The sequence below is a fragment of the Rhipicephalus sanguineus genome, chromosome 2, assembly GCF_013339695.2.
Source record: "Rhipicephalus sanguineus isolate Rsan-2018 chromosome 2, BIME_Rsan_1.4, whole genome shotgun sequence".
In the NCBI taxonomy this organism is placed as follows: domain Eukaryota; kingdom Metazoa; phylum Arthropoda; class Arachnida; order Ixodida; family Ixodidae; genus Rhipicephalus; species Rhipicephalus sanguineus.
In genome coordinates this window covers 141,751,020-141,766,330 of record NC_051177.1, presented here as the reverse complement: position 1 = coordinate 141,766,330, position 15,311 = coordinate 141,751,020, and the positions used below count along the sequence as shown (strand labels likewise).

General features: G+C 48.1%; 1 protein-coding gene across 1 annotated transcript in view; it reads left to right on the top strand.

The window, feature by feature from the left end:
• The window catches only part of LOC119381923 (mucin-5AC), an 82,652-nt gene that overhangs the window by 44,657 nt on the left and 22,684 nt on the right, over positions 1-15,311 (top strand). Inside the window, exons 9-12 of the mRNA XM_037649674.1 lie at positions 52-119; positions 8,986-9,177; positions 11,690-11,804; positions 12,919-13,010. Of these exons, the coding sequence (XP_037505602.1) occupies positions 52-119; positions 8,986-9,177; positions 11,690-11,804; positions 12,919-13,010 (467 nt within the window). The remainder of the gene's footprint in view (positions 1-51; positions 120-8,985; positions 9,178-11,689; positions 11,805-12,918; positions 13,011-15,311) is intronic.

The following is a 15,311-nucleotide window of genomic DNA, read 5'->3' as shown; positions in this document are numbered from 1 at the left end:
TCACAAACGCGTGTTGGCATTACAGTTTGATTGTTGTGTTTTGTGTTGTAGAGGAAGAGCCGTCCTTCGTCTCCCAGACCGAGCAGATGTCAACCGAAGAGCAGACAAGCTCACCAAGGGTGAGTTGCCTTGCTTACAAGTACAGTCAAACCCGTTTATAACGAACTCGAAAGTGTCGCGAAAAGTGGTCGTTATATCAGTAGTTCGTTGTATATGGACTCTCCCTTAAAAACGTGCGCTTAGCGGCCAAGCCGTTTGTTTTTCTTTGTGCACTTTTATTAAAGTGCTAACTTCTTCGGTGACAAGCTAAGCCTTTTCGCGTTGTGAAGCGACGCCCGCTGCGTGCTCACGAGTGAATTAACCGCCTTTGCAATGAGCTGACACTGTTTCACCAAAGCGTGGTACCACGACGTGGAGCCGATCATCCCTGGCTAGTTGCGTGCAGCGCGTCGCCTACTCGGGTCACGGAGTCGCTGCCGGGCCGCTTGCTGTATGCCATATGCACGCGTTTGTACGTTCTTCGTGCATGCTTCACTCCGGACCGTGCACGGGTGCGGCGACTAGCCTCTTCGTTCAATGCGGCGAAAATAAGCATTTTCCTAGCAACGCGCACTCTACGTCTCCGCGATGCTCTCGCGGCCCTGCACGACGATGCGCGGTGCACTTCAGTTGTCACCTAGTGAAACACTCAGTATACGCTCGCTGTCAGTGCATCAACGTTTCTCGGTGCCCGCGTTGCTCAACAACAGCGAGCTACTTACATTTCTACAAAGCGACGCGCACTTCTAAAGCGGTCTCGCACGACGCGGCGGCGGCGAACTTGCGAACGGGAGCATGGCTAAGCATGGTGCGCTCGTACCGCCGTCAATCCGCAATGTACGGCGTACGCCACACGCGCAGCCGAGCAGGTATCTACAGATGACTGTGATATAAGGTTGTCGACTACAAGTCATAACTGCATGTTCATCGACCGCCGCCTCCTCGCCTTTGCTCTTTTCTGATGCTTATCCGCGAAGGCATCGCCGCAATCGCGTGGAAGTCGTAATCATCGATCGACCGGTCTCTGCCGTTACCGAAAAGACGGACGACTTTTCGCGGCACATTGTGGCGTCAACGAATTTAGGGACGCAGTGAACCTTTTTGCGATGGAAAGTTATCGCGGTTATCACTTCTTGCATTTACGCCTTCTTGCGTTCCAAGGCATTGTTTGGTTCATCGCAGGCGGTCGTAGCTGCAGAGAACGGCATCAGGAAAGGTTACCGTGCGAAAGCTGACCGTAAGGCTTCATGCTGCCTACTATTTTTTTTCCCTCACTGCCATTCTATCACTGAAGAAACGCATGGAAAGTGAGCGACCTCGCTCGCGGCGTCCGAAATCTGCGTGCGGTGCTCGCCGACCTGGGTATCTTGGTCGCAAGTAAACTGCAGCGGGGCACGCGCGCACCCCTGTCACGCTTTAGAAGGCATGTTTTAACTTTTTTTCGCTTCGTATGCGCCATATTTTTACCGCGACCGTGTCCGAAGTCTTCGTTGTAAAAGTAGGAGGCTTTGAAAAATGTTCGCTATATCTGGACGCAGCTTCAATGGTTAGCATAGGAAAATCGTAAGTGCACCCAAATATGGTCGTTATAACCGATAGATCGTTATATGTGGGATCGTTATAAGTGGGTTCGACTGTAATGCTTTCCTACACATCACTTGTTTTTCAGTCAAGCCTCAAGATCAAGAGGACACCTAAAATGAAGCTGTTTTGAGATGTGTGGCTAACTTGACAATGCAAAATCGCAGCGTTTCCTACCGAGCAAAATTAATGGTGACTTTCCATAAGGGGGACTGGAGCAGTGGGATCAAGATTTAGTGGAGCGAAGCATTAGTGTGGTAGCATATGCATATTAATTTATTAAACTGTTACAGGAGTGGATGGCCTACATTAATTCTGGTATATAGCGAGCAAGTTTGGTAGGGGTGTACAATTTTTTCAGATTCATTAACCTTCCAGTGTGTAATTTATCTTAACCCTAATTTTAGCAGACAGTTCGTATGTCCCGTTCGTATGTTCCCGTCTCCCCATCACTAGGAGCTTCTTTTTTCCCAATTGTAGCCCAGAAAATTTGTCTTATTTACCCAGTAACTGCGTCTTAAATCCAGGTCTAGTTCCCAAGGGATGCTTTGTATTAAGGGGGGACACTGCTCTTAAAAAATTTTCTTTATTTCTTCATCGATTTTGATGAAACTCGGTGACTTTATGTATATTTGTGTGCTGATTTCAAATATGCAATTGTTTTTATATTATAGTGTGTAGTTTTTAAAATAGAAAATATTCCCTGTGCCTTTTGGGGAGCAAGATTTTTTCTAAACTGAGTAAGTTACAAATTAAATCAGCATATCTCAATAATCTGGAATCAGAACTGTGTGCAGTGCAACACAAATGGATGTTCTAAACCCATTTGAACAAAAGTTATGTTATGTTGAACATTCACGAGTGAGTCAATTTCAAGCCAGAATTTCACTTGTGAATGTTCAACATGCCATAACTTATGTTCTAATGGGTTTAGAACATCCATTTTTGTTGCACTGCGCACAGTTCTGGTTCCAGATTATTGTGATATGCTGATTTAATTTGTAACTCACTCAGTTTAGAAAAAATCTAGCTCCCCAAAAGGCACATGAAATATTTTGTATTTCAAAAAATACACATTATACTAGAAAAATAATTGCATATTTGAAATTAGTGCACAAATATACATAAACTCTGAAAGTTTCATCAAAATCGACCAAGAAATAAAAAATTTTTTTTCAAGTGCCATGTCCCCCCTTAACTAGAGCTGTGCGAATAGCAAAATTTTGGGTGCAAAGCAAATTTGAATAATAAAGTATGAGTGAGAATCAAAATGAATAATTTTTTAATATTTTTCTAATAATTTGAAACGAAATTGGAAAAAAGTTGCAGAGGATCCCTAACCATATTCTTACAGGATAGGAACCTGAAAGCGTTTCTTGTGGCCATAATCACATGTGCACCCCATTTTTCCTCAGCCCGAGCTACGCCTCCTTTATAAAACCTATGCCTGGCAATAGAGCCCCCCCCCCCCCCCACCTGGTTCAATCACACTCGTTCCCGTCTCTCTTTTTCAATTGCCAGTGCTTGCCGCTCATGGCGCTACCGGCCACTGTCATGAAGCATCCCGTTCCATCCGTACTGGCGGTGCACAGGCTGGCACGACGCATAAACTTCTGCACCCACGAGCTACTGGCTTTAAAGGTGTCACGGGGCACACTGGCCTCACGTGCAAGCTCCCTTGCCTTGATCTGGACGAGTTCGGCATTGACAGGCAGAAAATGGCTGCGATGTTGGCGCACGAATTCTGCCAGGTCCTCTTCGATTTTCGGGAAACGACCAGTCTTGGGCCAACGGAACACCTTACGAGTCGGTGCAGCTCGCAAGATGCGGTCACGGCACTTCCTCAAACCTCGAACGGTTGACTCAATCACTCCGAGATGCCGCAACGCACTCGAATTGCCCCTCTCTTCGGCCAGCAGGATCGCCGGTTTTTTAAACGGGGCAGTATATTGATTCCGCTTGTTCATTATGACAGGCAGTGCGGAAGAAAGTGCGTTCCGAACACAGGGACGAGCGAGCGTGAGCCGTAGGGAGGCAAAGTTATTCCAGAATTACAGTAAAAGCTCGTTAATTCGGATTTCTAGGGACCGGAAAAAATGTCCGAATTAACCGAATGTCCGAATTATCGAATGGTCGAAATAAACACAATAAATGCACGAGTTTTTTCAACATACCTTTACTTAACAAAGTAATCGCGGATGCTTGTGTTTTCGAGCAGAAATTCGCGCGGACACAATTTTTCTGAGCCCTTCAAGGTGCTCAGCAGCTCGCATGATGTCTGCAGTACCGCAAAAGTTTCACCCGTCATCCACGCTTTTCGGTTGGCACGGTAATCCACGGGAAGATTGTTGATGTTCTTAAAGCAGCGTGGCTTTTGAACCTTTCCGATAACGAGAAGCGGCGAGCGCTCTGTTCCCGTCACGTTGGGGGATAAAAGTACGGTTACTCGTTCCTTGCTTCTTGCCGCCGATTGAAGGATCCCCTTTCATCACTCTTCATCACTTCTTGTCGGGAGAGCCCGTTATTCAGAGCACGCAAAATTTCTACTTTGGTGGTGAAGTCCTTGGCCTCGTACTTGGGCCGCTTCGCCGGCGTTGCCATCGGCGGAGAGTGCGGTCGCACGAGAAGTGGGCACAAAAGCACCAGCAACGATCAAGCTAAAGGAGCCGTACTGAAACTTTCCTCGATAAATCGGCGATCAACGATGCAGCACGCCAACGGGAACAAAGCAACAAAACCCACACGCGAAAAAAAGGCGTTCAACCAGTCTCAATCCAAGCCAAGTCGATAATTGATGTCCATGGCGATGCTGCGTTTGAGCTTCACTTTTGTTCCGAATTGTTCTTTTTTCGTTTTCGAGCCTCGCCAGCGGCCCGAAAGTCGCCGAATTATCCGATTTGCGGTCAAATCTGTCCGAAATAACGAGCGCCCAGTCTCATAGAGTGATGCGTATACTTACAGGGACCAGATGACGTGTCCGAATTAACCGATTTTCCGAATTAACGAGAGTCGAATTAACGAGCTTTTACTGTATTGTTATCCACGTGTTGCCACAGTGGCTCCCATGGTGCTAGCAGCGCTACCGGCACAATCCGATCGCCGCAGCATACCGTAGTGGCGCGTGCGTCGACTGCGATACACATGAGGTTTCTGTACTGAGCGGCGGTGCTCAGAGACGCCAGGCAGGCGTCGGCGACACGGTGCCTTCCTGCGCGCGGTCACTGGAGGCGCAAGTAGGAATGAAATGTGCTATGTGCAGGCCCGTAGTTAGGGGGGGGGGAAGGCCAACCGGGATGCACCTATTACGTATAACGACATCACAAAACACTTTTACCTTGGACGCCGCATTTTTCCACCCCTGCATCCGAAACTTAACAGGCGGCAGGCACCGACTCTATGCTTACTGCAAACGCACACATATCCAAACCTCTCCAAGCTTCACGTTTTCTATTCAGACGCGTACCCCAGCGACACGTGCCCCTCGTGCGGAAACACAGCGACACTCACACACACATGCCCTGGGAGTGTAGAAACGCTCATCCCGGCTCTACCTCTGACAAGTGGGAATGCCCCTCGGAAGCTCGCTTCTCGCCAACCAGCAATGGGCTGTCCAGCGGGCCCATGTAGTGGCCGCCAGGTATTCTGTCGGTCCCTACTTGGGAGACACCAGCTACTCGCTAAGCGCGTCCTGCAGGACAAAGTTTTTCCAGTCCAATCCAATCCGTGCTGCCTGCATCGTCTGCTTGCATTCTTTCGGCTGCCGCATGTGCTGTGCAGTCATTGCCGTCGCTGTTGATTATCATCGTCGTCTGGTGGCAACGACTTTCTTGAGGCCGTACTTTCTGCACGCTCACCGCGAGCATGGACTTGTGAGCAGCCGCCGAATAGTAGCCTGCTGGCGCAAGCACGGCTAAAGCACAATGGCGACTATGACGTCATGACACTAGCTGCACCACCTCGGAGCTCAGCCACAGTGGTGATGTCTCAGATATTGGGGGTTATCTTCAGATCACCTTGTATCATGCCAGTGTTGCGAGGTGCGCCGTATAGCTCTGGATTGTGCACATGAACTTCAAAATTTATATAAGTTACCTTCCAAGCTATATTTGCTGTCGAGATTTAGTAGATGATATACTTGTGTTCAAGGGAATTGATCCCACAGGCTAATACCCCTTTAAGTTTCCCATGTGGGTGTGGTTCACTTGTAACAAAATTTAAGTCGTGAAAACTAAATATTGCAGCAGGCGCGGTGGCTATGCCATGCAGTCACACCGCTTGTATTACAAGAAATACTCTCAATATAAGCACTTCAGCAGTGCTTCGTTAGCATACTCGATGAACTGAATAAAATATGGGGCAATATGCGACTTGACAGTCAATAGAGTAGTGCAACTCTGGCACGGTGCATATGCTCAGTGATGTGATAGCTGTGCCAATTGCGCCAAAGTGCGCCGAGACGTGAAACCTGCTACATCCTGCTACATCTCCGCTGTTCTGCGCCAAAACTGCGCCAAACTATAAGCACACTAGCGGAAAAACGCGCGCAGCGCGCCGTTGCCGGCAAAACGCGACACTCGAAAGCTGCCGCGCGGCAAAATTTTCGTGCCGCGAGAGGAATGGGTTCGTGCATCATTTTTCGCGACACGCTGCCCGGCGCTTTCTGGGGGACCTGACTGTACGCAAGTTGATAGGTAGGCTAGTTAAGCGCTGGTTTGTCTTGCTCAGGCTTTTGGGGGCCGACATAACCCTCTTCAGACTGCTGTAAATTGGCGTGACCCCCAAAAAATGCACCTTGGAAAAGGAGCGGCTCGCCGCGAGCTGGTGTGACCGCACCGCCGCAACAACAGAAGTAAAGTTTCAGCTGTTCGTACAGCGGCGTCCATGACTGTCTTATTTTTGCCCCCTTTTTTAAGTTCTGCTACTCGAACCAGTGTTATACCCCTGTGACACGGACAACCTTAACCGTGGTTAGGGGTAGCTACACAGCAGACATAACAGCAGTTAGTCTCCTAACCGCGGTTATCGCAAACAGAGAAGCTGGCAAGATGGCGGACAAGCATCGCACCATCCGTGGGCTGGCGCAGTTAATTGGCAGCTTCGTGTTTGAGGATTTTCACGGAACGCGACTCCAGTCGGAGAGGAAAGCTCGTGGAAAAATAGGTTCGCCGTGGAATGGCTACGAACAAAGACTATTCCGTCCTCGGCGGGATTAGCAAAAAGTGTATCGCTACACGTTTCTTGAGGGGAATTTCTTTTCGCATTGTTCGTGTCTCGCCGTCTCAGAGCCTCGGGTCATTCCACCAAGTTCAATGTCGACATCCTGAACAAGATGGACGAAAATGGTGACATATATATCATCTTGGTGTCGCCAAGGCAGCGATGGCAGTGGATTTTGTATTGTCTGCAGTCAGTCTATTAACCGCGAACAGCATGGTTTTGCAGCGATAAAGCGACAATCTACAAGCAAGAGGCACATTGAGGTCACTAAGCAGCACCGGAATTCAGCAGGTGTACTGAAAACTCCGAAGACCTGCACATCAGGTGTATTTGGACTTGACAAAAATTGCAACCCAATCCGATCCAGGCTTTTTGCGAACCCACAGTAAACCAATTTAGGAGGCGTTTAACCTGCTGATACGGATTCGTGAAATTCCCGAGCCGTCGAGCGACGGCCGAGAGCAGAATGCCGTAGCTTCGGAAGTACGCGCGCGGCCAGCGCGCACACTGTCAGAACTGTGGTTATCGTTTGCCACAACCGCTGTGGGCGAAACCGCGGTCGCTCTTGACACTATCATGTATGGCGACGGCGAAACTGACGGAACTCCAAAAGTGCACGCGCGTTCAACGCCCACCCACTCCAAGCGACGCTGCTTCCCGCAAACGCCGCGGACAAAACCGCGGCAGATGCGATTATAGATAGCAACAAACGACATAGTTTTGAAGGCACGTGCGCGGCCAGCGCAGGCGGATTGAAAACGGAACTACCGTTTGCCGCAATTTACCGCAACCGCCGCGCACGAAACCACGGTCGCTGTCAACGCGATCATCGATAGCGACTGCGAGCTCCGAAGGTACGCGGCTAACACAGCGATAGATTAAAGGCGTAAAAAAAGGCACGAAGCAGTGGCGTAGCCCCCCCCCCTCCCCCGGAAATTTGGTTTTGCTTCGGCATACAGAGCCCAAAACGACACTTGACCACATCTGCCTGCCTGGCTCCCCCCCCCCCCCCCCCCGAAAAAATTTTTGCCTATGCCCCTGGCACAAAGCCATTCGGCGTTCGTGTCGATCTTTGCTTGCCACTATGGTGGAGCGGACTTCACTTAGTTTTCAGTTGGCCTCATGCGAAGCTTTCACGCGCGCTTTCGCGGCAGCCAGCTGTCCGTTCACCTGTGTCCCAGGAAGGCGTACGCGAGTTCTTTTGACGGAAATAAATGTTATATGCGTATATCGTGGTTTGAAAACAGGTTATGCTAGTTTTTCGATGATACGAAATTTTGACCGATACGAATGTTGTAGCTCCCCCTTCAGATTGGTATCACCGAGATTCTACTGTATCTGGCAAACCCTACCTGCGTTGTTTATTTGGCTACCCTAAGCCATTATAAGACCGCAACGCCAATGTTTACGCTTACGGGGCTGTTAGGTGATCCAATGGTGTTATGCAAACACCCATTATTGGACAGAACATTTTATTTCAAAAGAGTTCCTCCTTATTTGACTGTTTTGTTTCACACGGTTCATTTTTCCACTTGGCAGTGAGCTTTTAGCTGCTCCAAAAGCTGTTTTCCCTGCTCCCAAACCCGTTTTTGGCTGCTCCGAAAGCCCTTTTACCTGCTCCAAAACGCACTTTTTGCTGCTCCAAAAACCTGCTCCGAAACAGCTTCAGTCAATCACATCAGTGATATGCTTCAGCAGCCTTTTCAGCGGCGACGTAGTGTCAGCCGGCAGCAGCGCAGCGCAAGCGGCATGCGAACAGAGGCGTCCGCAGTGGTCACGTTGTGTAGTGCTGGAATTGACAGGCATAGTTTTATAAAGGAGGTGCTAGCCCGAGAGAGTAGCGTGCACGGAGCCACCATGCCCCCCAGCAAAGAAGGGTGGGTGTAATCGTGGTTGATCTGTACCCTTCAGTATACTAGTACCAACACAGCGAGGGGCGAAAAAGTGAGCTTCTAGAAAGATTCGACAGATGGCGCGACCACTCCAGGCAGCCCACGATTGCACTTCGGCGCAAATTTTTTAATGCACTGTATGTACGGGTAAGTCAGAGACAGAAAAAGGGTTACTTTTGCCCACTGGGTTGTTTGTTACATCATTACCGTCAGCACTATCATTTGAACACTTGTTTTTTGTTCCTCGTCTTCGCAGGTGGAAGCAGATGTGTCGAGTGACCGTTCAAGCCAGTTTCAGACTGCCTCGGAAAGTGAAAGCGAGGATTCTGGCACTGACCTGCAGGACGGCCCATCGGAGCCCGTCCCGGCGTCATCGACACCGAAACAACCACCTCCTGTTGTAGAACCTGTAGGCACAGAACTGCAGGCAGATGGCAACAAGGCACAGGTGAAAACGTCGCAAGCATCGTTTGAGGGAAGGCTGTTGCACCATTACAGTGCTGAAATTTGTGCCAACATAGTTCTGGTTCGTCTGATAAGACTGACACGAAGGTATTGGGAAAAACTCCTTTGTAGAGTAACACACTGGACAGTGGATGTATGTGTTCGATATCTTAGCGTAGGCTAAGAGGAAGAAGTGTGTGTAGAAGCGACAACCAGTGGTCTGTTAGCACAGCAGAATGAAAGCAGTTAGGAAGGCATGACAGTGCTGCTGTCATGCCTTCTTCATTTTGTCTCCTGTCAGAATTTTGCGCTGTTTTTTCCCTGTTACAAGCATAAACCAACTAGCCCAAGCCTCAAACCTAATGAGCAGTTAAGGACTGCAAAATATCTGATGACTCGAGATTAGACTGTGTGGCTACACTGCCTATTGTTACACGCAATGAAAATTTCCAGCAAATCTCTGAACTTCATCATCAGAAGCTACTGCTGCTGCACAGAAGTAGCTTCTGCAGTTGCCTCTCTTGGAATTGCACACACTGTAAGCCACAGATACAGGACCAGCGCTCGCATCTGTTTGTAGATGCAGTGCTCGCATCAAGTAAGAAGCTCCATTGTCTTACCTTGTAATGATTCTTTTCATCTTCTGTTTCCTTTTGCCCTTCGTCATTTCAAGCTAGCCCCGCCACGGTGGTCTAGTGGTTATGGTGCTCGACTGCTGACCCGAAGGTCACGGGATCGAATCCCGGCCGCGGCGGCTGCATTTTCGATGGAGGCGAAAATGTTTGAGGCCCGTGTGCTTAGATTTAGGTGCACTTTAAAGAACCCCAGGTGGTCGAAAATTCCGGAGCCCTCCACGGCGTCTCTCACAATCATATCGTGGTTTTGGGACGTTAAACCCCAGATATTATCATTTCAAGCTAGTTGAAAGCCCTATCCCGGTTACTGCCAAAATCGGCCACTCAGTAGAATGGAGAAGCGAATCTGAAAGAAACGTTCTGTACATGACATGGCACTTGTCCTCTACCTTGCAGCTGTGACAATTGTGAACTCTAGTGGCAACAGCATACGTCATGTTGCGGCATGTTTTTTCCACACTGTCTTCCACTAGAAACAAGAGAAATAGCCATGTTTTTAAAATTTCTGTAGCTATTTGTGATGTGAACATTTTCTCCTGAGGTGTTTTTCTTCCTTTATTTTTGCTCAAAATTAATACAGTTAATACAGACTAACATATTGTTTTCCAAACAATGGAGCTTCTGGAATGTTTTGAAGTGTGCGATAATTACAAGGGCTATGGTCTTTTGAATGGTGCATGTTTGTAAATAGCTTGTGCAAAAATATTCGTGCATCATTTGCTAAAATTTTCATTCTAGCCTCTTGTAAAATTTACTTTGCATTGTTGGAACGGCTTGATACTACCGTATTTTCCGGTGTATAAGTCGCACCTTTGTATAAGACGCACCCCCTACTTTTTACAACTTTCGAAAGAAAAAATGATATATAAGATGCACCTTTGTATAAGACGCACCTATTTTTAACTCAGTCGACATGATAAAACACAATGACCCACGCAGAGCACATTGATTGCGAAATGCGTAGTCACGCACGGCACTGAATATCTGTAAGCAGCAGTTTTATTAAGGCGCAGAAAACCACTATTTATTCTACTGGATTTGAAGCCACATCCTCCGGCGCACTGTCAAAAGTTCTTCCGCCTCGGTTGGCAGCATCGCTGGGTTGCCGTCGTCAGCCTCTGAGTAACTTTTACGCAGCATTGTAAGCACCTTGAAGCACATCGTTGGCACTGCCTGTACTATGGTGGCTACCATACCTTTAGGGCATTACCAGACTTGGCGAGAACACATAAACAACGAACGCACCGCACGGTTATCACACGATCATCGGACACCACCTACACACGCATACAAAACGTAAATGGCGACCGGAAGCCAGAAGCTGCGACTACTGCTAGACTGCAGCGACGTCTCACACGGAAACTGATGATGATGATAATGAAGTGGTACTTTCGCTTTTGTAACTGATATTGTGGGCGCTACAACGTTACAATGGACCGTTGTGGTGCTCTTTTTTATTTATTGCCTCAGTTCTGTGGGTTTAATTCTTCGTTTAAGAACAAACAATTCAAACAGTACAATGGGGCACGCGACAGTGGTGGCTTTTATTGCGGCCGTAATCTCCGTGGTCGCCGCGCTGCTTGAACAGCAAGTAGCTGACATCTAAGATCGCAGCCGCTTCATTGTTACAACAAAATTAGATATATTTTTACGAATGCTCTCGAGCTCTGTTTATCGTACTCATAAATTAAATATAAACAAATTGGTTTCGCAGAATCACGTGACTTTTTGCGTATATAAGACGCACCGTTGTATAAGACGCACCAGCTAAAATCTAGGAAAAAAGGTGCGTCTTATACACCGGAAAATACGGTAGCTGCTGCTTGGCTGCATGGATGTTGTCTTTGCCTTTCCCGTTAAACTGGTGGTTTTGCTTTCCAGATGTTGGGTGCTAGTCCACTTTCCCCTGGGCAAAAGGGACTGCTGCCAGCATTCCTGATCCGTGAGACTGCAAGGCGCTTGCAGGGGCCAACTGTGCTTGACACCACATTTGCTGGTGAGCACACGAGATGGCAGCTTTCCACTGGGCTAGCTTAGCAGCTAAGGTGTCAAACGCTCGGGTTCAGTTCACCACCCCCGAGGCGGCATTTCCGGGTTTCATTTCAGGTTTAACATACCGAAGCACCTGCATCGTTTCATCCTTTACCACGCGTGGGGCCCAGATTTGAAAAATGTGCTTTCAGCGACTCCAAAGCTTGAGTGCACGTGACCTTGGGCACTCCCCCGCTGTGGGGCACTAGTTTCTTATAGTATTTAGGCTGGCACTTCGAACTGACGCTACAATTGTTCTCGACTAACGGCGTTAGCAATAATTATACGATGCATTAGAGCATTTACGATTCAATTTCAGGATTACCAGACGCAAAGCTGCAAATTACAGTAAAAAAGTCGCAAACAAAACTTCCGCCGTCAGGGGTCCTTTAACATCATTTGTATTTACTGTATTTTTCGGAATGCATTCCATGCCACAATTACATCAGGAAAAAAGCTAGTACTGCTTCGAGCGAAGACTAGAGAACTCATCCACGATTTCTCTACCCTTTTAGTTTCCCATGTAGTTGTAAGTAGTCGTTGCAACTACCTGGGAAAAGAGAACTTTAATCTACTTCCAAGTCTGCATTTGTGCACGGTCTCTAAGTCGGATTGGTAACATTGCTGTAACTGAGTCATCCTTTCTATATTTCAAGCAAATGAAGCTGCAAGCCATTATATTCTTTCTCGTTTGTTTACGAATACTTTCTGAAGGCTGTCAAAAATATTAGAGTCCCCTTCTAAGGCATTTTTATAATTGAATTGTGGTTTTGACACATAAATGCTTTTTTTGCTTATAACGTTGTACATAACCGTGTGCTCGTTGTGAATATTGGACATAAGGAAGTTGTTTCATGTCAGATGCAACTTCGTTATAATGAGGCTGTTACTGTACTAATAATGCAATAAAAAAGACAGTGCATCGCCAGAGTGGACACAGAATGAGACTCAAAGTAGGCCCTCACGTTAATGTGTTTGCGTCGTATGCACTGTACGCAGTGTTATTAGAGGATCATTAGATCGCTGATGAGAGAGAATGACGAGGGGTTTTGACATTACTTGAAATCTTTAAATTCTAGAATCGCCAAGGCCAGCTGATGAAGCAGCACCACGTCAGCCAAGTGACGGCAGCCCTTCAACAGCAGCTGTGCCATCAAGCCCTGCAAAAAGTGTGAGCAGCCCGACCTGTTTTAATACTGCTTATTTGTTAATCCTGTTATTGAGGATTTTGTTTTCCATGGCAGCTATTCTGGAACAGTACTCACGGATTGAAATATGACAATTTAGGGCTAAGTAACGCACATAGTACTTTCGTCTCCACCACCTTCAGTTCGGGTCATATCGGCGTAATTTCGACTCGAGCGCATAGATGACAGCCAACATTATAATCGGAGACCAGATTCGTCGCGACATGTCATGGTTATCTCGAGCAATTGTGAATACCAGTTGTTATACAGTAGAACCCCGCTGATACGTTTTTGAAGGGACCGTAAGAAATAAACGTAAGAGACGGGAAACGCAAGAGCCAAAAAACAGGAAAAACGTCAAAATAATTAGTGGTACAGAATTTTATTTCAATGCTTACGAGCAGCACGAAAATTGGCGCGCTCAGCCGCGATCTAGTCGACGGATAGAAACGCGGAGCTGGGGCGGCCTCATCCATAGAAATGTAATCAACGTATGTGATTTTTTGTAACACCAATAGCTGTAGGCATGAAAGAACTAAGCACACGCAATCACGACCAGCGCGGCAAGTCCGACCGCGAACCGCGCTCACGACCTTACGAGCTCTAACCAGCTCGTACTCCTCCCGTCCTCCCACAAATAACGATGATGATGAGTCTACGCCAACGCGATGGCAGAAGTGAATGCCAATCTCGAAGGCCTTGCTTTCGCGGGTAATTACGTCATAGACGCCATGTTTGTGCAATCCAAATCTCAAAGGCTATGCTTTTGTTAATAATAAATGCCAATCTCGAAGGCCTTGCTTTCGCGAGCAACTACGTCGTAGACGCCATCTTTGCAATGCGAATCTCGAAGGCGATGCTTTTGTTTGCATCAATCGAAAGATCCTGTTGCTTGCGCCTCTAATGCGGCTAATGTTACGGTCAAACCAGGAAAAACTGCGAGAAAATGCACCATGGCCGCTCTCTTCAGTAGTCACTTGTTCGGCTCCGAGCGCACTTCGCGACGTATCATACGGGAACGGTCCAACAGTTACGACGTAACAGCGGGGTTCCCAATGCATTGTATCCTATGGGAGCTATGCCGGGACCGACGGAAAACGACGTAACAGCCGGGAAAACGCAGCAGTGAGGAACGTAACAGCGGGGTTCTACTGTACTAAAAATTTTATGGCTCATTTGAATCTGTGAGTACTGCACACCAGTTCAGTGAGACTCCTTCTAAGGCACTTCGAGATGAGCTCTCTGATAAGCTTACCAGTCCAAGGACAACTTTCAATTACCGTATATTGCCGATTATAAGTCGACATTTTTTTTTTTTTCATAAAATGGCCTTCCAAAGTTCGGGGGTCGACCTATAATCGGAGTTGACCTATACGCGGAATCGTAAAGTCGACTTATCTGTGGGGTCCGACGAAAGGTCGTCGTCCTTGGATTTCCTGCTACAGTAGAACCTCGTTAATACGTACCCGCTTTAAGCGTACTAATGGTTAGAACGTAGTGGCAACGAATCCCCGACCGAGTCTCATAGAGCCTAATGCATTCGCTAACCGCTTAAGCCGTAGTGCTTCGCCCTACGCCTACCGGTTAGTGCGTACCCTGTGTACCACGATAATGTTTTGTGCCATAAAATTTTACTTCGCCGCTGAACTTCCCGACGCCACAATGTGCCGCCAAAGGTTTTCCGTCTTTTCGAGAACTGCGTAGATCGGTCGATCACTGATTCCAACTTCCGCGAGATTGCGGCGACGCCTTTGCGGGTAAGCATCGGGAAAGAACGAAGGTGAGGCGGCGGCCACTGACAAACGCGCCAGCATCGCCGACAACCTTATCACAATAAGTGCCTTCAGATATCTGCTCGGGCACGCGTGCGGCGCAGCACTGCTTTAAGCCTACTGCACGCTTTTACTAGGCGACAACCTGAACGCACTGGGCCGCCGATCTGTGCCGCCTCGTTGTGCGGGGCCGTGTTCAAGCGTGCGCCGCTTTGTAGAAACGAAAGCAGCTCGCTGTTGCGGAGTTGAGCGTTCCTAGTCGTGGGCGACGAGAAACCTCTTTGCATAGACGCTATCACGCTAAACGCACGCGTACGGTTCAGCAAGCGTAGCGGTGTTGTAACCATACTGCACGCTTTTATTGGGCGACCACCCAAATGCGCTTCCGTCCACTGCCAGGACCGCTAGAGCATCGTGGAGTGCGCATCGCTTGCAGGAAGTTCGTCATCGCCGTGTTAACCGAACAAGCTCATCTGTGCTCATCGCCGCATCTGTGCACGGTCTGGAGCGAAG